Source organism: Paralichthys olivaceus, chromosome 5, assembly GCF_024713975.1.
Source record: "Paralichthys olivaceus isolate ysfri-2021 chromosome 5, ASM2471397v2, whole genome shotgun sequence".
Lineage (NCBI taxonomy): Eukaryota > Metazoa > Chordata > Actinopteri > Pleuronectiformes > Paralichthyidae > Paralichthys > Paralichthys olivaceus.
In genome coordinates this window covers 11,160,947-11,181,667 of record NC_091097.1, presented here as the reverse complement: position 1 = coordinate 11,181,667, position 20,721 = coordinate 11,160,947, and the positions used below count along the sequence as shown (strand labels likewise).

General features: G+C 39.9%; 2 protein-coding genes across 6 annotated transcripts in view; both read left to right on the top strand.

Annotated features, from left to right (window-relative positions):
* The first annotated feature begins 844 nt into the window (after window positions 1-844).
* On the top strand, window positions 845-4,669 carry LOC109634100 (kinetochore-associated protein DSN1 homolog). Its single transcript, XM_020094384.2, has 11 exons — window positions 845-966; window positions 1,224-1,260; window positions 1,368-1,662; window positions 1,754-1,827; window positions 2,244-2,316; window positions 2,423-2,510; window positions 2,638-2,694; window positions 2,800-2,871; window positions 2,977-3,124; window positions 3,888-3,975; window positions 4,086-4,669. The coding sequence occupies exons 1-11, from the start codon at window positions 932-934 to the stop codon at window positions 4,166-4,168; spliced, it is 1,050 nt and encodes a 349-aa protein (XP_019949943.2). The 5' UTR covers window positions 845-931; the 3' UTR covers window positions 4,169-4,669.
* Window positions 4,670-9,098: 4,429 nt separating this feature from the next.
* pbx4 (pre-B-cell leukemia transcription factor 4) overlaps window positions 9,099-20,721 on the top strand; it is a 30,252-nt gene continuing 18,629 nt past the window's right edge. For 2 of the 5 annotated variants that reach the window (XM_069524508.1, XM_069524507.1), the window contains exons 1-3: window positions 9,144-10,021; window positions 12,273-12,386; window positions 14,038-14,111. In XM_069524508.1, the coding sequence (XP_069380609.1) occupies window positions 9,837-10,021; window positions 12,273-12,386; window positions 14,038-14,111 (373 nt within the window). In that variant the 5' untranslated portion in view covers window positions 9,144-9,836. Of the gene's footprint in view, window positions 10,022-12,272; window positions 12,387-14,037; window positions 14,112-20,721 lie in introns of all 5 variants that reach the window. The other 3 variants (XM_020094381.2, XM_020094382.2, XM_069524509.1) reach the window with 3 other exon arrangements.

The following is a 20,721-nucleotide window of genomic DNA, read 5'->3' as shown; positions in this document are numbered from 1 at the left end:
GATAATTATTAACACAAGTTCATGACAAAAAGCAACATGAAGTGAAAGAAGCTTTTTCTTACACTTGAAAAGGTAAAAGTCTTTTATTTACATCCAGAGGTGAGGAAATCACTGATAATGGATGTACAGTTTATGAAAGCCCTGTTGTTGTAAATTACGATTTGCAAACATCATCAACTGAAATGGCAGAACCACAATAAAAGAGAAAATGCCAATTGCCTCCAGAACATAGACACAGTCAGAGGTAATACTGGACATAATAAGATACTCTGATTGCTTTTTTCATCTAAAATGATTTACTTAACTTGATGAAAGATTTGGATTCACAAACCTCAAACCTGCATTCGAGTTTTGGGAAGCATCAGTTACAAGATTATTAAATACGTTAGATTATACTCATGCATAAGTGTGCTATTCTGGTCAGTTAATTAGTGGCCTGTAAATAAAGAAGTCGTATGATTTACATAAGGAAATCGTTGGAGAATTTTGCAATTCCTAATGGGTGACAGCAGTTAATTCAGTTAATACATATGTGTTTCCAGGAAAGCATAGATTTCCTATTATAAAAAAAACTAACAAGATAATTATACTGTTCTGTATTTTGTCACTTTTTTTATTTTAGTCTTATAATGACATGAGTGTGATGTTAAGCTTACTACTATGTTATATTATGTTTAGACCACTTTAAGCTGCATTTCTTGTATGAAAGGTGCTATACAAATAAAGTTTATTATATTATATTATACAAACTGTTGATGCTCTATTAGTAAACCTGCAAAATGTAAAAAAAAAATTAGCACCTAGTCTTTTTCTTTGTACCTTCCTTTGCACGGTTTGCACACTACATTTCCCATGGTCCTTAGCTCCTAGGAGGGGTTCGGCTTGATGGGCGCGCGCTGTGAGGAGGAGAGAGAACTATTTGAAAGAAAAAATGGCGGAAAAACATTTGGAAGCAGAACGCGACGGGTTTGTATCTTTTATTGCTTCTTTCTTTGGACAGACGTGTTCTCGACAGACGTCTGTGGCGTGTTGAGCAAAGTTAAACATTCCCGGCTACATTCATTCGTATGTTTGAGTTTTGTCCGGTGTAAATTACTAGTTTAGTTTGCGGTACTTGACGTAGACGTGTTAGTGAATTACCGTGGTAACGTTGTTTTCTTTACTCGTGTCGCTGATATTCTGTACATGTAACGTTGAGCTTGTAAATTCGTGTTTTCCTGTAGTTTCGGGAGTGTCGCTGCCGCTGGGAATCAAACTGAGGTGAGAGATTTATCTTGACATTGAAACTAGCCCAATAACATCCGGTTATCTTGTGTCCACGAGCTGCTCTCGCTCCAGAGGTTCACTTCCTGTTGCTCTGTGCTCAGTCTCTGTGTTCTAAAGTCACCTCGGCCGCTCAGTCGTCGAAGAGATGCTCCTCCACAAGCCCCGGGTCATCGAGCCTGGGCAGCGCAGCCCCACCACGCAAATCCCCCCGGCTCGACCCCCCATCGCCCACCACACAGGGGCCCGATGCAGGAGAAACACATCCAGAAACAGACAAGACAGAAAACACAGAGGGGCCTTCAGGTGTCTCTGTCAGTCCGTCTGCACGCAGGAAATCCTGGAGGAGAGCCACCTTGACGAGACGCTCGTTCCCTGCCCTGTCCAACCCATATAAAGGTGACTTGTCTGTCTGTGTCGCCCCCTGTAATCCACAAATACAGGTCAGGGGATATTTGTCCATTAATGCCCATGTATGTGTTTCCTGTAGTTTTGTGCAGGAGCATAAGCACATCCTTGTCTCATCAAGAAAGGCTCGAGAGATTGATGGAGGCTTCCATGAGGGTGAGCACGACAGAGTCATAATAGTGAATTAACCTAGTTAAAAATATGAAAAAATAATTAATTTGAAAGGAACAGTTGAATGTATACAACAGAGCCCTTATAAACCATATAAATTCAGTAGATCCAGATTAAATATTAGTCCCATTCGTTGGATTGCAAGAAGTAGCCGGATATTTTTGTTGTTGTAGAAGTGGTTTCATTATAACAATGTGTGATTTACAGAAATTTGAATTTAAATCTTTAGCGACTTCATGTTACAATTTTAGAGTAATTAACTTCTGTACTGAAGATTTCTTAATGAGGTTCTTGGAGAGAATACTTTGTCATAATGAAAAGACTGTGAGGGTTTGTTTGCATTTGACTATTGTTACAGTTAATAATTCCTGATAGACTTATCACAGCTATTTTGCCTCTAGCTGGCTGTTGAAAGAACTCAAAATTCACTCCAGTCTGTGCCGAATAGCTCGCTGGAGCGTTTTCAAAAACAAGGTTAGTGCTGGCACTGCTTTTTTTGATATGCCACATATCTCAAGGACATTAGAAAACTTGAGTTTAAGACTTTGTATGTTTGTGTTCTGTGTCCTCCATGGTACAGTTGAGCACATGCAGAAAGAGTGGGGTTATCTGGCCAAAAGTATACACAGTGAACCACAGGTTCATCTGCTCCATGCTAGTGCCTCCAGGTATTGTAACTATTTAAATATATATTCACTTCACTGCATGAAAGATATTGATAATTATTTGTTTCATTTGGCTACTGATAGATTTATCACTGTGCATATATATCCCTGTTCTTTTTTTATTTTTCAGTTCATGTGATGCTGCAGTGCAGAGAGCCATGGAAAAGGTCCAGAAAACCATCAGCAGGCATGTGGTTCTGGATATTACTCTGGCACACACAAATCCTTCATACATTCAAACTTAATCATAGATGGTATCACCTTTCATTAAGCAGTCTGTGTTCTGTTTAAGGCTCCAGGCTGAGAGTGAATCCTGGGAGGCACTGTTGAACAAACACCGGAGTAAAGCAGAGGAAGTGGAACGGTGAGCGTGTGTAGTTTTCCTGAGGAACATCTTGGTAATACTGTGTTAATGTGGCAGTGTGTCTTCTCAGTTTTGTGTCAATAACATGTTCTCGATTTGTTTCAGGAAAGTGGAGCAGGGCCAGGAGAGGGGCATCACATTAGACTCTTCATGTATGGCCGAGTCCTCGCAGTACCTTTTCATACAGAACAAACCTGATTACCACGGCCTCCTCTGTAGACAGCAGCCCAAGCTTCAAACTATAGCGATGATTGTAAGTTTCAAATGAAATTTTTATGATACTACTAACAGACAATACAAGAAATGGTTGTTAATTGTAGCAAAAGCAATTATTTGTTGTTTTAATTAAAACATATTTGTGATATGCCATCTTTATGGTGTTCTATGGTAAAGCTAGCATTGAAGAAACAAAATGCTTCTTGGCTCTTAGAGTGGGAAAACACAAAGCAGATGCTACTATATGATCAGCTTAAATGCCGTACACAAAAATCGGAGCTCATTCTTTCTTCTGCATCTTTGAAATGTTTATCAAGTTTTTGGCTCTCAACTGACAGTGCCAGTACAGTAAATAATAAAGACACATTCAGTTTTGTCGGATTATATTTGAATAACAATTCAACAAGTGCAACACCTATACTGCGCTGTAAAGTTTTCAGTGCATTTCAGTCAGCTTCTTGCTATAAGTGATAGTATTGAACAATAACAGTCTTTTCATCCAAAACAGTTTTATTTTCTTTCACTTGATACTTTGGTTTTGTAGTGTAGTTCAGCATGTAAAGTTGACTCCACTTTTTGAAAGTTGAAAAACCGATGTTGCATATTAAGATTGTGGATTAAGATTTAACACTGAGTATATATATATGTAATTCTAGCTATGGATATATTTTTAAAACCCAACTTTAATTGTTGCTTTAAGTGCACAGACAACCACTACTAGTGAAGTAAACATCTGTATTGAATTTATTTTGACCTGCTTTACCACGGTTTTCCTCATGTTTTTTTTTTTAAATCTGTAGATGGACACTCAGTGTAAGATGGTTAGAGACCTTCTGTCTGTGAAGGAGCAGTCACAGTTACTCGTGAAGGAGACCAGTGGCCGATTGGGTAATGAATTTTTTTCTTTTTTTAATCTTTTCTGTGGAATAATTTTGTTACTTTTATAAATTCAAACTCAAATCAAATAAACGTGTAATCTGGTTTCTTTTTCCTACCAGCGGCAGAAGCAGGATTCCAGGATCTTTCACCTGACCCATTTAGAAACCTTATGGCAGCACCTGTATCCTCTGCAACCACATAAGCGCTCAGGCAAGAGGCAAGAACAAACGACAAAACACATCAACAGACTCTGGCTCTTTATAAATTGTATATGAGCTTATACATATTTTAAATTGTTGTTAAGTGATTTAGGATCGTCATTTCTTAATTTCTTTGCTCTGTCTTTTTAAAACTAAATTTAATTCATGTTTTCTACAAGTGAAACCATTTCATTCAGCAAACAACAGGACTGGTAATAGAGCCAATTCATGTCCTTGACCAGCAGGTGGCAGTGGTTGGCTTTATAAATGTATCGTGACTGGCTTGGTTAATGGCCAGAGTAGATTTTTATGTTTTGTTAAATCTGACTTAAGTGCATCCACACCTGCAAAACCTGATATTAAGACTTGAGTGTGTCAGAAATTGAGAAAGGCCAAATGTTACAGAAGACTTGACAACATCCTGTAAAACCACATTATTGGTCATTCTGTGTATCTTTATGAAATAAAGACTGGGAAAAAAATTCTTCTCCTCTTGGATCAAATACCCTTTTCAGAGTCTTTTCTCGTAAAATTTGAATGATTATCACAAACCAAAACTGATTCAGTCTTTTAAACCAATTACTTTTAAAAGAACTTAAGTCATGCAATGTATTTGAAGTTACATTTAAACAGCATCTGTTACACAGGTATTATCAAAAGTCCTTATGCCAAGAGTATACACAATGCCATTGTAAAAAAAAAAAGGGTAATTCTAATAGAAAATGTGCCTGTTTTTCAGTTAGAATTGACTTGCACAAAAGGAAGTCATTGATATCAATGAACCTTGGTGAGTATTTGAATATACAGGGATGCTGCTCTGTAGTTTGCCTGCAGTCCCTTTGTTTTACATGCTCATCCTCAGTCACATTTACTCTCTTTTTGGTGCTGCATCTATTTCACTTCATCTGTGTCCCCTGACCATTCCGGAGGAGGCCCCTCCCCCACAGTGACTCACCCCCATCTCTTGCGTTTGGCTCGGTCACTGATGCAGAACGAAGCTTTGACATTGTACCAGTCAGTCAAAGCTTTGTTCACTATCACTCTTATCTCTTGGAGCCATTCACTCATTAACGTTCTTACTTAATTTGTTTCTCTGATAATTACAGTAGGAAGGAAAACCCCTCTTCTCCCACCGCCAACAGAGTAAATGGGTTTCTGTGCTCTGCAGTTATGATCTCCAAACATGGAGAATTGGTGAATTTTCCTGGTGGTTGCATAGAGGAGATGTGACTAGAGAGCACGGAGACAAGCTAAGAGAAGACAAGCAGTGTTGTGACCATGAGAGTTGTGAGTAAGGGAGGATGGTGCACAGCAGGAGAGATCGATTCTTATTTAGATGAAAATGAGGCTTGATGCTCGTGGGGTGAGAGGAGGGCAGCTTTAGCATCCAAATGAATAGAGGTTTCACAGAAATGATCCTTAAATGAATCACCAACAATAAAACCAAGAAGTTTACAAAGCCACTGACACTCTTTTTACTTTCAAGGAAGGTCTCCCTTGACAGTGATAGACACTGACTTTGAGGTTCGATGGTAATCCCTGCTGCTGCTCACTTAAATTTGTATGATTAAGTGTTGCTTTAAACAACCTCAATGGCCCCAGTAAATGGTGTGTTAGAAGTTATTCTTTAAGTGTTTAATTTGAATGCAAAGGTACCCACGGTGGGACCAGTTTCTTTCTTGTTTGCAGACAATTAGGAGGAAAAGGTTTGATCTCTCTTCAATTATTTATTTATTTATTATTTAATCTTTATTTAATTAGGCAGTCACATTGAGATTGAGATCTCTTTTCCAAAAGAGGCCTGAGAACAAGAAACATTCACAATTGGCAACAAACACGAGCAACAAAAAATCAAAACAATAAAATGTATGAATAAAAACAGTAACAAGATTCATAAAAAAAACATCAAATAGTAAATATTTAAAATCTCCAAGGGAAACACAAGACTAGTTTGAGGAAGGTTTGTAAATCATTCTATTTAAATGGTGCATAGTAACTGAATCCAGTTCTGCAAATGAGGGATGTCTAAGTTAAGTAGTTACTGGATCTTGCGCTGTATGTATGATATATGTAAATTGTTTTCTTTCCTATTTGAACCCGGACGTTTTACAGATTAGTGTCGGTTGCGGTGGGAACAACTTTTATAAGGGCTTAAAAACCAACAAAACAAAGAAGCCTGAAATGTGAGTTGTGTTATATGCACATTCAATGAACAATTACTGTTTAGGTTTACTGTATTCTCTATCCTTGTCTCTAACTTTAGATTGATTAGCCACAGATTGTACTAGATGGATGTGTGGAGAGTCAGCATAAACCACTGCCAGTTTGGTCCTACTCCCTCATGCACACCCATCATCTCCTCCTCGCTACAGCAAGACTGGCTGCGGCGCTCCTCCACATCCATTCAGCCAGTCATTCGTCTTGGAAAGCTGTCTCTCTGATCTGAGTGATAAACTACAGCAGAATTGCCCAGTTTGCAAAAAAACAAGGACACTTGTTTTCAATCTGTGCTGTCAACATTTTCATACTGAAAACTGATGGGATGTTTCATTCATCAGGGTCTTAAGACAGAATGATGTAGGTTTGTCTGCTCTGCGTGGAGGTTGAATATTGCTCTTGGTGTCGCCGCAATGTGCCCACACAGATGGGTATTGGGACTTTTACTTTAAGGCACAACTAATCAATTAAACAATCAAATTTTATTTGTATGGCCCATATTCACAAATCACAGTTTGCCTCACAGGGTTTAACAAGGTGCAACATCCTCAGCCCTTTACCACAGAGTAGAGTGAGGAAGAACGACCAACAAAAACCTTGTTAACAGGGGAAAAACGCAGGAACCTCAGAGAGAGTGTGTGGGATCCCTCTGCTAGGACGGACAGAATAACAGCAATAGATGTCACGTGTAACAAAGCACATCAACAAAAAAACAACATTCAGGAGAAAAAACAGTCTAACATAAATGGAGAGGTGTATCAATGTTTGTTTTATAAAGAAAATATATGAGAGAGATACGAGCAGTAATGACAAATGTAACGATGTATGTGTGGGCAGGCATGTTGTAGATCTAAGCAATTTATGAAATGATACTTGATACCTGGAGAGTTCAAATTAGATCTATACTCCTATTTTTTTCTATTGATTTCATTTATGAGCAGGAACAGTTTCAAGAAGCTTCACACTTGCTCAAATAAACCTTAAAAATGTATGTGAATAACATTTTGCAGAGGCTCCATCGTGTTAGATATAATTACACAATGTTTTTTTAATCCTCTTCTTGTTATTATCTCAAATAGCACGTCATAACCAGTCCTTCAGATGACCATATGTACTTCAAACTTTTCTTTACAAAAGCAATCTGTGCTTTGTAGATGATCCCATCTAATATTAATAGCAAGGAATACCTTTACCCTATGACAATAGTTTTCTTTTTTTTCAAAAGCAATCTTGCCATGTAGGTGATTCTATCATATATTAAAATACTGCTACCCATTAACAATAAGACAAGAATGTTGTATATCTACGCAATTTATGAAATGATAGGCTACTTCACAATGAGATCCAATACTCCTATTTTTGTCCACTGATCACATTTATGAGCAGGGACAGATGCTCAAACAAATCCTCCAAATGAATCTGCATAAGAGGCTCCATCGTGTTAGTTATCATTTCATAACGTTTTCTAATCCTCATCTTGTTATAATCTCAAATAGCACACCATCCCCAGTTCTTCAGATGTCCACATGCACTTCAGAGATGTCTTTACAAAAGGAATCTGTGCTTTCTAATGCTGAAGGTAATCCCACCCTATAATGATGACAAGAAATACCTTTACCCAATTACAACAGGGCAGGTATATTGTATATCGAAGCAATTTATGAAATTATACTTAACCAGGAGGTATCAAATTAGATCCAATACTATTTTTTCCATTTATCAGATTTATGAGCAAGGACAGATGGTCCAAAGAACCTTTTGAAATGTATGTGTAGAACATATGAGAGGCTCCATTAGTTCAATGTTTTCTAATCCTCCTCTTGTTATAATCTCAAATAGCACACCATCCCCAGTCCTTCAGATCTCCACATGCACTTCAAAGTATTCTTTAAAAAAAGCAATCTGTGCTTTCTAATGCTGTGTAAGTAATCCCACTTGATATTAATGACAAGAAATACCTTTACTCAAATTCAATAGGGCAGGTATATTGTATATCTAAGACCATTAGATCCAATACTCCTGCCAATACTACTATTTTTTCCATTAATCACATTCAGGAGCTGGGACAGAAAAAACTTCAAAATGTATGTGCACAACATACGAGAGGCTCTATTATTATTACACAGTGGTTTCTAATCTTCATCTTGTTATAATCTCAAGAAACAGATACCTCACATCTCTGCACTTCGAAGTTTTCTTTAAAATAAAAAAGCAAATTGTGCTTTCTAATGCTATGTACCTGATCCCACTTTATATTGATGACAAGAAATATCTTTACTCAATTACAACAGGGCAGGTATATTGTATATCTAAGACCATTAGATCCAATACTCCTGCCAATACTACTAGATTTTCCATTACAACTTCAAAATGTATGTGCATAACATATGAGAGGCTCTATTGTTATAACACAGTGGTTTCTAATCCTCATCTTGTTATAATCTCAAGAAGCAGATACCTCACATCTCTACATGCACTTCGAAGTTTTCTTTAAAATAAATAAAAAAACAATCTGTGTTTTCTAATGCTATGTAGGTGATCCCACCATATAATAAAAAAAAAAACCCAATTACAAAAGGACCAGCAGTGGTGATGACGTAAGGGGCTATCCGTGTGTAAAGGCCGTGCACGAGGAGATCCTTGTCACCTGCAGAGGTGATGCAGCTACAGAGTGTGGTTCAACCCAAACACTGGGTTTACAGTGCCACCATTACAGCAGCTCGTACGTGGAAGCAGAGCAGTGCACGTCGGCTGCTCTCTGCTCTGTAGCGCTGGTCTCACCGAACACGCACGCTCGCGCTGTTACGAGTTCAATGGTCAACGCGGCGCACGCACAGCGCTCGCGCAGCCCCAGCACATCCCACATACTCGCGCGACACCAACAACAATGGCAAACCGCGGTGTGTTTTGGTAGGAGGTCTCTGATCGGGAGCGAGACCATCGTTTAGCTTCGTGGCTTCATTCGCGTCTTTTTTTTTTGGGTTTCTCCCCCCCCCCCCCGCGAGATTTCACATTAAGGCAAAAAAAAAAAAGGGAGCTCTCGTGTTGTCGTGTTTTCCGTTTTTCCTTTCTTTATTTCGAAAATGTGCGAGGCGCTGTTGGCGAGCCCACACGGTCCGTGCATGTGTGTCCCTGCTGCTGCTGCTCCTCTGCTGGGCTACAGCTACTAACCTAGCTGCTTTTCACTCGGCGCTTAGCTAACGTTAGCCCGCTTAGCCGCGTTTATTGACTTGCGGAGGGGGAAGAGGAAAAAAAACACGAGCGAATGTAAAGCGTGTTTGCGCGGTTTGTTTTATGACAACGACCCTTAACTGTTCGCTAATCGTCGCTGACGGGTGAGGTACGAAGTATTGTATGGTTTGTCGCGGAAAATACTTTGCGCGCTAGCTAACAGGCTAGCTATTTGTGTGTATTCTTCGACTGAGGGAGAACGGCGAGTTTTTCTTTGAAAGTATGGATGATCAGACCAGGATGCTGACGGGTCTCGCCGGACTCGGTGGACTAGCACAAGGCGACGTCGGTGACCCGGACTCGGTCAGGAAACAGCAGTCCCTCGGTCAGCCCCAGCAAGACATCGGGGATATCCTACAGCAAATAATGGCCATCACCGACGAGAGCCTGGACGAAGCACAGGCCAGGTAAGACAGGCGAAGAGCCATTTTCCACTCCTCGTAGCTAAAGCTAAAGTGCGCTGTTGTGTATCTTACTTTTGCGTTATATATGAAATTTACACGTAAGGTTATGCGCCATTACAACATTATGCAACTTCACGTTACATTATAAATCGCTGCAAACCCACTCACGTTAGATTTACTCGCAGAATAACTTCAACACATTACAGTGCTGTTGTACCTTGAGGAGGTTCTTTGTTAATTCAAACCGTGCTTCATGGCAAACTGTGATTGTAGACATGTTGATTTAGTTGAAATTCGGCGTTAACGTGATGTTTAATTGGTTTATTAATGGAAAGCCACTTTTAAAAGTTTACTCCTTTGCGTCTATGAGAAATAACCACTTCCCCCAACACTGTAGCAATGCCTGTTTTCTGTTTAGATCGATAAAGTTTAATGAGCCCCTGCATAAAGAAAACACATCTCATATATGTTAAAAAACAATTTGACACCATCTCATTGGCCCATAGGACTACGTAAAGTTAGGGATCCCAATCTCCCTTTTGCACATATGATCAAAACTAAGACGAAGTGTGTCAACAAAATACAAAATGCTTTGTGAGATAGTGCATGTTTTGCAAGTTGTTGGAGACACAACTCTCTAGATTCGGAGTAAAAAAGCTTTTTCATATCACTGATCAGACTCTGCCACGTTAGATTTGCCTAATTACGACAGCATGTATCTGATATGGCGCTTTACATCAATGAGAGCAGATATCATTAGTCATTGATATGTAAATGGGGGGGATGGATTAAGGTAAGGGTGAGGATTACTCAATCGTCCAAGGCCCCAGTGCTGGTTGTGATGACAGCAATCGGTCATTGGTATCACTCGTCACTTAATGTTTGTGTCCGAGGTGTTTTTTTTCACGAAATCGTTATTGTGAGCCGTGTGGGCGCTGCAGCGAGAGAATGACTCGCACTCATTCGCCATGTGGCTCAAGGAGCATAAGGTCAGTTTCAGATGAAGCGTCAGTATTTTGAACAATAGGCAACCGTCCACTGCAAAACGGTGGCCACAGTGTGATGTGTCATTAGCTAGTGATTTTCCACCCAACATTTGACCACCTGGTTCTCTTAATTAATTCACTCCTCTTTCACTCCCTCCCTCCCTGGTGTTCATCCTTTTCATTGTGTGCTGGGTGCAATCAATTCTCCTATAATGTGTACGCGAGTGCAGCTGTCCGCAAATCGAGTTTCTATTAATGAGATGGTGGTGAGGGGGAGGGATGATGCTACACCAGCAGCCTATGAACACTGGGAATATTACATTTTTCTCCACCACAAGTTTGAGGACTTAATCAGGCCTCTCTTCACGGACCAATGCAAATACTTTTGCTTTGGAATATTTCACGCAGCCCATAATTTATTTTCTTCTTCCAGTCTTTTTCCTTTGCCTTATGCTATGCACCTTACCATTTACAAAACACCGTGGTTAATCAAATGCCATAATTAGAATGATTAGGATTTAAAGGCCCAATTACATTGTTGGAAATCATGTAGTGGTCTTATTATTAGATGTTAACAGACTACTAAAGTATTATAAGGTGTGGCTACTTTGGAAGTGCCAGAGATGTCCTTGTTGTATGCTTGTATTGATCTAAACTCTCATCTCAGAGCATGTCCTCTTCCTGTTATACATATGAGAGCAGGGTTAACATTAAAGAATGCACTCTACTGTAGGTCAGCGGACATGATACAAATTGTGTGGCATGCACGGTTTAAGTCCTTGAAGCTGCCTTTTGCATAGCACTTATATAATCAATAAAAGCATTTATATCATAATATATTTATTTTCTGTTTATCATTAGCTGACAGGCTGGTTTGCACTGTGTGAGCAATTGTTTGTGTGTCTGCTTATTTGCTTCTTAAGTTTACTTCAGGTAAAAGGTTAAACCACAACCAGGTTGATGTCAACATGCAGCCTGTTGTTATAAATAGGTTTGCTAATATATAGCAACTGGTCTGACTTCAAATGTACAATCTTTATTAATATCACACTTAACTCTTTGTCACCCACACATCAATCCTCCCCTCGGTCGAGATCTACAAATTAATGTGTGAGGTGGTTTTCATGTGAGCATGACGCCCTCGTCGTGTAGGGTGGCAGTGTGTTGGGATGGGGAGTGGTCAGTGCCGTGCAAGAACTCGGTGTTGCAGAGAACACTTCCTGCGCACCATCCGCCCTCATCCTCTCACCCTGTCGCCATATGTTCAGATGCTGGCCAGAGGACTCGCCGGCGCATTGGGGTGGATCAGACGACCCCACAGAGGGAGGGAGAGCAGGGGGGGGCATGGCAGGGGGTGGCCTGCCACTCAACTTCCAACACAGGTCAGTACAGGACCGCATGAGCACCTCCTTCTCCCCCTCCTGCTCATACCCTCCATGCTGAAGGCAGCCCTCCCCCAACTCAAATCCAGCAGTGACAGAATTGGTGGACAAAATGACATAATTAATGCTAGAGGCACAACTCTTCACATCAAACTGCCTCAATTATCTCAAAGAATGGCAGTTGTTTGTGGCATATACAGTAGGCGCACAATTTGATAGTTCACCTTAGTCCCCTCATTTAAACGTCAGCGGACATTCACAACTGGAATTGTTGTTGAGGTCAGGTGTAGCCAAATCATATTCATCTGTGGTTGTATTGATGTGTTGTTATTTGGAAGATAAATGCTTTATGTGAGGGTGATCTTCAGGTTTTCTTGTGTCATTTCTCAATCCCATGTTCATCAAAAATGGAGGCTTCATGTTGTTTTTGTTTTTCACCATAACATTATCCTTGTTGTCTTTTTACAATTGCATTTGAATATTGTTCTATCAATGTGTAATTTGGAAAAGAAAGGCTTTAATTCAGGGTGATCTTCAGGTGTTTCATCTTTTCAAGCTCACATTTATCAGAAAATAAGGCGTTTTTCAGCTAAACTTTATATGTATTGCACTTTTACTATTGCTGGAACATTTTCAGCTTATTCTATAAATGATATCTGTTGTGATTTGTGCAAATATGAATAGAACACATCCAAATTGTATGTGCACAAAATTACAGAAAAACTTTTACAAGATAACACAATATTACAGCAGCACTGCAAACTATAGCTGCACAGTTATTATAGAATTTAACAACACCTCTATTAAATCTCAACAATAGTGGAACATTGTGAGCTACAGGGGATAGTATAATTCATTGCATGCTTAGTTGCAGATTTTTTTTGCCTTTTGCCTGTTTTTTAGGCGATAAAATATAATGCAGTTTAATAGGCACCCAGTTAGTAATACACTTCTCTCTCATGTAATTGGTTTGTATTGTCAACACAATAGTGTTGGAGATAATTTAGTCAAGTCATATTAGGTTGCTTTGCAGCAGACCCCAGTCATACAAGTTTTAATAACTGTAAGTCGGATGGGTGTGTGGGTGCATTGACAAGTATTAGCAGGAAGTTTTGTCGCTCAGGTGTTGGAATTTGATTACGCTAACCTGTAGTTCAAGTTCTGAAGTTTTGCCTTTTCTCCTTTAATTGCTATTAGCCTGTTTGGCAATAAAGAGAATGCCGGTGATTAAATTAAAATTGCAACTTAATACTAATCCTCTCTATAAACTTGTAATCTACTTTTATGGTAGAAGTCTTTCTGTAAGAGGTAGAAATTAGATTACTGTGGAATCTGGTGCTCAGTAATAATGACCTTGAGGTTTGGCATCATTACCTGTCCCACAGTGCAAAGCATCCAAATGACAATATTACTCTTGCTGGTTCAGATTGAAGCATCAGGGATGTTTGTGCACTGACAAAAGCATTTAGCCATTAAAAAATGCCTTTAAATAACACAGCTCTGTTCTGCTGTGTTTTACTATACATGAAATTCTGTATGCATAATACACTACCTGTTTATGGGGGAGGACATGGTATGACTTGAGATGGAGGTCTGTTTATCGTAATCCTCCTTGCTCTCTCCCTCTCTTATTCCCTCTTCTCTCTTACAGGAAGCATGCCCTGAACTGTCACAGAATGAAGCCAGCCCTCTTCAGCGTTCTCTGTGAGATCAAAGAGAAGACGGGTAAGTTTCTACTTCGCTCATTCTTTGTGTTCTCCAGTCTGCACAGGTTGTAACTCACTGTTGAGATCGAGTGTGTCTTTGCTTCAGTTTTCCTGGCACCAATATACTTTTTATTGGCCTCTTGGAGAACTCCATTGATTGAGTATTGTTTGTATTAGCTGCAGAATCAATGTAGCTGCATGCTTTGGTTCAGGATCATTCTATATTTGATTTGCAGTTAGTTGTGATTTTTTTTCGTAGTGATTATAAAAAGAACAGTGTCTATTTTTGGCCACTGTCCAGACGTCCCACCGACCAGCTGAAACTCATCTTTGTGGATCTGGGCCTTTGAAACTTGAGTCAGACGGCACAAGCTGCTGCAAAACAACACTTTAACATGTTAAGTTCACATCCTTATTAATGGGACTGCAGTTCAGTTTTCCATTTTAACTGAGGAAGCTGAATGGAGAAATAATCTGTCACAAACTACGATGGCACAAAGTACAGTGCATACCTCTACTAAGGCCCAACAGTCCCCTGGTGAAACCACTTTACAATTCACTAGATCCAGATTTTTATATGGATCCACACCAAATTGCACACACTCTTGCATATTAGAGCCCTAAACATGCATGCATTTTTTCCCGAAATGTAACTTGTTCTTCCCTGACCCATACCACATCCTTCCCATAGTTTTGTGGTAATTTTTCTAGTAATTTTTGCATTATATTGCTTAACTACTTCAAACTATCATATCCAAATTATAAGATTAAACAATCAGTGATCCCAAACTCATGCACAGTTAGTTTACAGCAGGCAGATATGGAAAAACTCCACCCAGGAAATGACTTTATTGTTATGCTATTACAATACAAAGATGTTCTTTCTCCAACAGCTAAACCACATAGGGCAATTGTGCACCGAGAGTGAATTTCTATGCATATCAATGCAACCCCTTAATCTAAACACAACATGCTAAGAAATAAGAAAGTATTCGGATATTGTTTTAAGAAATAATAGTGAATTTCAGGTAAACGCAACCTTATTATTAAATTATTACCTATGTAAATGCAGTGTCTCTGATTAGCTGTCGTTTATATAAAGAATATTCAAAGTAAACAAGCTGCTTATTCTCATCTAGTTAGCAATTCAAGTCAGCTCTCTGACAGATTCTAGCAGGGTTCAAAGGAGGGAGCCTGGGATGGATGGCAGATTGATGGTTATGGTCGTGTGAATGGGGTGGGTTTTTTGAATTCTCCCCCAACTGCCAGTCTCCCTCTGTTCTTGTCTATCTGCGTGCTTTACTGTCTTTCATTTGCCTTGTGTATCTTCGAACAGCGAATCTCTCTTGTTCAAATACAATTTGAAAATGCTGCACTGCTGCCTGTTGTGGCCCTCTGTCAATAATGTATTATTGCTCTCCAGTGATGGGAGAAAAGTAAAGGCTAGGCTTGAGTGAGTGGGGCAGGGTACACTGTTTCCCAGGCAACCAGTGGTCTTATTTACCCTAATGCCATTCACTTTGATTTTCACATTTAGTCTCCCAGCACACTGGAGAGAGGGTCTGTGAGCTCTTGTACTGTAAGCTGAACAGGGAAAAAAACAGACAAGGCATGGCAGTACTGTAGGCTAGCAACAGATCCGTGGTTGAGGTGAATATGCCAACCATGAGATATACAGCTCCTTGGCTTTGCTTGGATCCTGCTGGCCATCTGCGGCACAGTGCCCTGCTAACTGCACTGTGTACCTGCTTTGGCATTTCTGTTACTCCGTCAGACCCCCTGTAGGCCCCATTATGTGCCTCTGGAATGTGAATTGACTTCTCTTCAGTGCAGCTTGTGGAAGATCCAATCAGTAGTCCTCTAGTATCTCCACAGATTTTTTTCTGCAGTATTTTTTTGCCAACAAACATGCACTTGCATTGGAACACCCACATACACACTCTGTCTCTCTTGCGCACATACGCACACACCAAACAGGGATGAAAGCAAACTCGGTCTTGGGTCTACTCTTGCCTGCCTTGGTCTTGTCCTCTCCCCCTCCCTCCCTCTGCCTAGCTCCCATTCTTGAAAGAGAAGACTTGCTCTGAACTCGGGGCTTTGATATGGTAATGTAATGGTGGTGGTGGAGAGAGGGGGGTGTGTGGGGGATGGGAGGTGAATTCCTCTGAGTGCTGCAGTTGGTTAGATTGTTTTCATTGTAAAGGAAATGTTCTGCGCAAATGCCAGTACCCCCCCACCAACCCAAAAACACCCCATTTCACAACAGTTCCTGTGTTGTTCTGGGCTCTCACATTAAACATGACCTCCATCTGCATGGAATTTTATACGTTTCAATACTTTAGTAAAGATACTGTCCAAAAAAGAACTTAAAGCACTCAGAGGAGACGGGAAATGATCAAAGTTAAGAGCCAGTGGCTTTGCTTTAACTCAGCGCCGTTGTCCCTCTCATGGGTATTTGCTGTAAAAATAGCTCTTGGTGCAATGGGACAGCTTATGCCAAAATCTCTCACGAGCCAATGCAGTTACTCTCAGAAGTTTCTCATTTAGTTTGGGTATGTTTGAGGCATTGCTCCTTACTTTTATGCATTCCTTGTGCTTTACACGACAGTGAATCTGTCACTCACTCTGTTTCGTCACTCTGCTCTAGTCCCTCTTTTTCAAGCCTCAATGTTCCCTGTTATTGTTATTTTTGGACGGCTTTTAAATAGAGAATAATTAGTTTTCTGATTGGAATAAAAGCACATTTGGATTTTTTTTTGCTTGGAGACAACATTGAGACACTTAGGCAAGTTCACACCCCAACACTTGCTACTCATCTTGATTAGCTGTCTGACAAACAAGTCTGTGGGATAATGCCTATAGTTGGCTGTGCAGAAATACAGACAAACTGGCTAGAAGCCTACACACCTTAGGCTGGCTCTGTGTCACCTCTTATTATTGAAATGTGCCATTCACTGTCCTTATGATAATTATGTGTCTATACACAACCATTCACACGGGTCATATATTCCATATTAACAACGACAGTAACAACAAGGACATACTGCTGGCCTGTAGCCAGTGTCGTGTTAACTTCAGCCAGATGATTGCTCTGTCGGGTTCCCAGGTATGCCAGTGTCCAAACAATGGTGCACTGGTTATTTGCTGGCTGCCTTAGATCACATTCATCTCTCTTTACATTTTAAGTTGGTTGGAAGTATTTATGGAGCAGGTTTCTCATATAGATTAAGACCAACACAGGTAGATAAAATCACATAAGTAAATCTTATGTTAGAGCTCCTTATTTCATGCTTTTAAAACAAAGTTTTGTTGCAGTACCTAAAGCCGTTTAAGGACATGACCTCAGGGTTAAATCTTTTACATCTATCTAAGACATTTGGCTGCAGAATTTGCCTTTCACACATCACAACATGGCGGGAGGTTCTCTGCACAAACCTGTTCAGAACAGCGTCAAATCCTCCGCATTATTCAGGCAAGTGGTGGAGCAGCCGGGTGCAGCACACAGAGGCAGGAAGTGATGTATTAACTCTGCTGTGTAGATCATGTGCCTTTGTGTACAGCACTCCGACACCATCGTCAGCTCACAAACTCTCTTGACATCTTTGTCTGCGTCTCCTATTTTCACTGGGATATATTTGTTTTCTTTTAGTTTTTTCATTTTTGCATCTGTCACACGTGAGAAGTGTCATCAACCCTCCCAATCCAGCAGGGGATGCCCTGCTGTGTTCACACATCGACTTCTACTGGAAATTGTGGAGCTTCTCACTCGGACATTTCTGTTCACACATGCATGTCCTTCAATGAAAATAAGGAGTCCAGTGCATGTCTGAAAGCAGCTTAAGTGGAGTCCAAAAACTTGAATGAGAGGCTTTCTGGGAACATTGATACATTTTTGTAACAATAAAATTGGGATTTGTAGCTGCAGAGAAGAAGCTGGTTTACGCTCTCCCCCTCTAAACTGCATTAGTGTCTGCATGCACATCGGTCACACGCCACACCAACCACCACCACAAATAAATTCTCTACGTGTAGGAAATACTGCACACGCACTGACTGCATCCTGAGTTGATTATTTCTAATGTTTGTTTAATTGACTGCTTACATTCTACCTGGATGGAAGTTTCTTATTTTTCTAACAACCTACAAGCATCAAAAGCTCACAGTTGCGGCACCCCAACAGAGCCAGCAGCACTTAGCTACTATGCTGCAAGGCATCTTGCTGACAACCCATCATCACATCCTATTAATGCTTGTACAAGATGAATGAAATGTGAGATTTATTGAACTCAATTAACTCTTCCTCTGGTTTGCTTTGTTTTTCTCAGTGCTACTTCTGACTATATTTAACAGAGATCTTCCCCCTGCCTAATAATTGATGTCTTATCAGTGAATGCTTAGGCCAATTTTACTTTGATATATATATATATATATATATATATATTTGCATGATTGCATCCCTGTATTATCTTCTGTTGGCCTGTTTGCTCTTTTCAACAGTAACCACACTATTAAACAAAGTGTTACGTTTGTTTATTTGTATTTGAATGTTTTTCGCAGACCATGTAACTACTAATCCACCACTAATCAGATGCATTCTCCGAACTCAATTCTGCGTTACAATAGATTTTCAGCAACCAAATGGCCCAAATTACATGTTAATTAAATTACAGCACATTAGTAGTCGTAAAAACGCTTCAACAATGCCTCAGTATTAAAAGTCACACATAGTTGCTACTTGTTTATTCACAGCCAGAATCAACATTTGACTTTCAAAATGTGTTTGTATATTTATTTAAGAGGGAAAAAAAAAAAAACAGAGGTTCTTCATTTGGTAGCAATTTTTGTTAGGAAAACCCCTTTCGGCATCACATGCTTGATATAGATGTTTGTACTCCACCCGCTTTGATAGACTACAGTGAATGAAGTCTAGTGACTCACATGCTTCATTAAAGCAACTTAATTATTATTAGTTTTCAAAGAGCTCAATTTGGAACAGAGCCATAAAATTTCATGACTTGTTCAGAACCTGTGGGAAGACTTTTATTATATTTTTATGATGGAGAGCATATAGTGCATTTTAAGCCAAAAGCTGTTACAAGATAAAAAAAAAATAGGTTGTGGGAGGATTACAACCCATGTGTAGCTACTAAACCTGCATTTTCAGTTTTATTGTCACTTGGGTCTAAAATGAGAATAGAACACATGGTCAAATCACCATTTTGAATAGTTCATTTTAATCCACTCTCGCTATGTAGTGGTGCAGGATTATCTCATTGGTGTTTGAGAAATCTCAGTTTTGTTTTGTGGTGTCCTGCCACTCGATTGTTTTTCCTTTTTTCTCTTCCCTGCCTCTTTGCTGAAGAGAATGAAAAAAGATAGTGTGTTGGGGGGTGCAGGAGCAATACAGGGAGATTGATGAGGCAGTAAGAGCAGGAGTAATTACTCGGTGTCCATTCCCCAAGCCAGATTGGCAGACGGCTAATATCACACAGACCCCTGGCCTTGACAGACACACCACCACCCACCCACCCACCCCAACTCAAACCGGGGAGGCAGAGCACCCCAACCTTCAGCCTCGGCCTAATGGTGTGTGGGCCCACTGATTTCCCCATGTGGTATTATTCCTTTAGGAACAGGGCTTCTGTATATTGACAAGGGGAACTGCTGTCTTAAGTGTGTTATAGGAAGGGAAAAGCTCAGTGGAATTGTTCACCTTTAAGAGTGCTGCAGTAAGATTTTAGCCAGGATTCATCAAGGGCAGGGATTTGACTATGCTGTCACTCAGTATTTCAGCCAGGTCATGGTCTGGATATGGATAGTGACTTCTTTTAATTGATGATAAGCATTAAAAAGATCACATCCCACTTTAGGATTTTTTTTCTCATGTAATTCAGCTCTGCAAATACAGTTTACACTTTTGATGCTAATACATTAAGTGTAATGGATATGATGTAGAGATTTAATGAAGAGCAGAGAACATTGGGTTAAAAATGACCAGATGAGGTTTGTGTCTATATATGATAATATATTATGTTAGTGCTGGTTCAGGTATGATCTGTGCCTCTCACATCTGATATTTTATTCCAGAATTTACTGATTTAGATTAAATAATTGAATTAATTAATTGCATTTGATTGAATGTACTTACAAAATCAAGTAGCAACAAATAAACCACTGAGATAGTGGACATGCATGTATTGGTGACAGAGAATGTTGTAAGCAGAGTGCTATGGTAGGCAATGCACCATGTTTTGTCTTTTTTTTATCCATAACTTCCCAGCAAGTTATGGCCAACAAAGAAATACTGAGTGACCTATCAGTACTGGTCAAGGATCACCCATGGGCGGAATCATACCTCTTCACCCCCAACCTCCCAACCCCCCCTCAGCATGTATGCTTCTCACACTGCTTTTAGGCTTTGCTCTTAAAGGAAGCTGGCGTCTCTTTAATTAAAGATATGTAAATGTGGTCTCAGCTGGATTGCATTAGTTTGGTGGCAGTGGGGTGGGAGTGTGTCGGAGCCTAGCTCCTAATCCTGACTAATTAAGGATTAATTACAATTGATGGGAGCCTTCCACCCCTCTTCAGTGGTCCACATTGCTGTCCTGTACGGTATGTTTGTATATTTC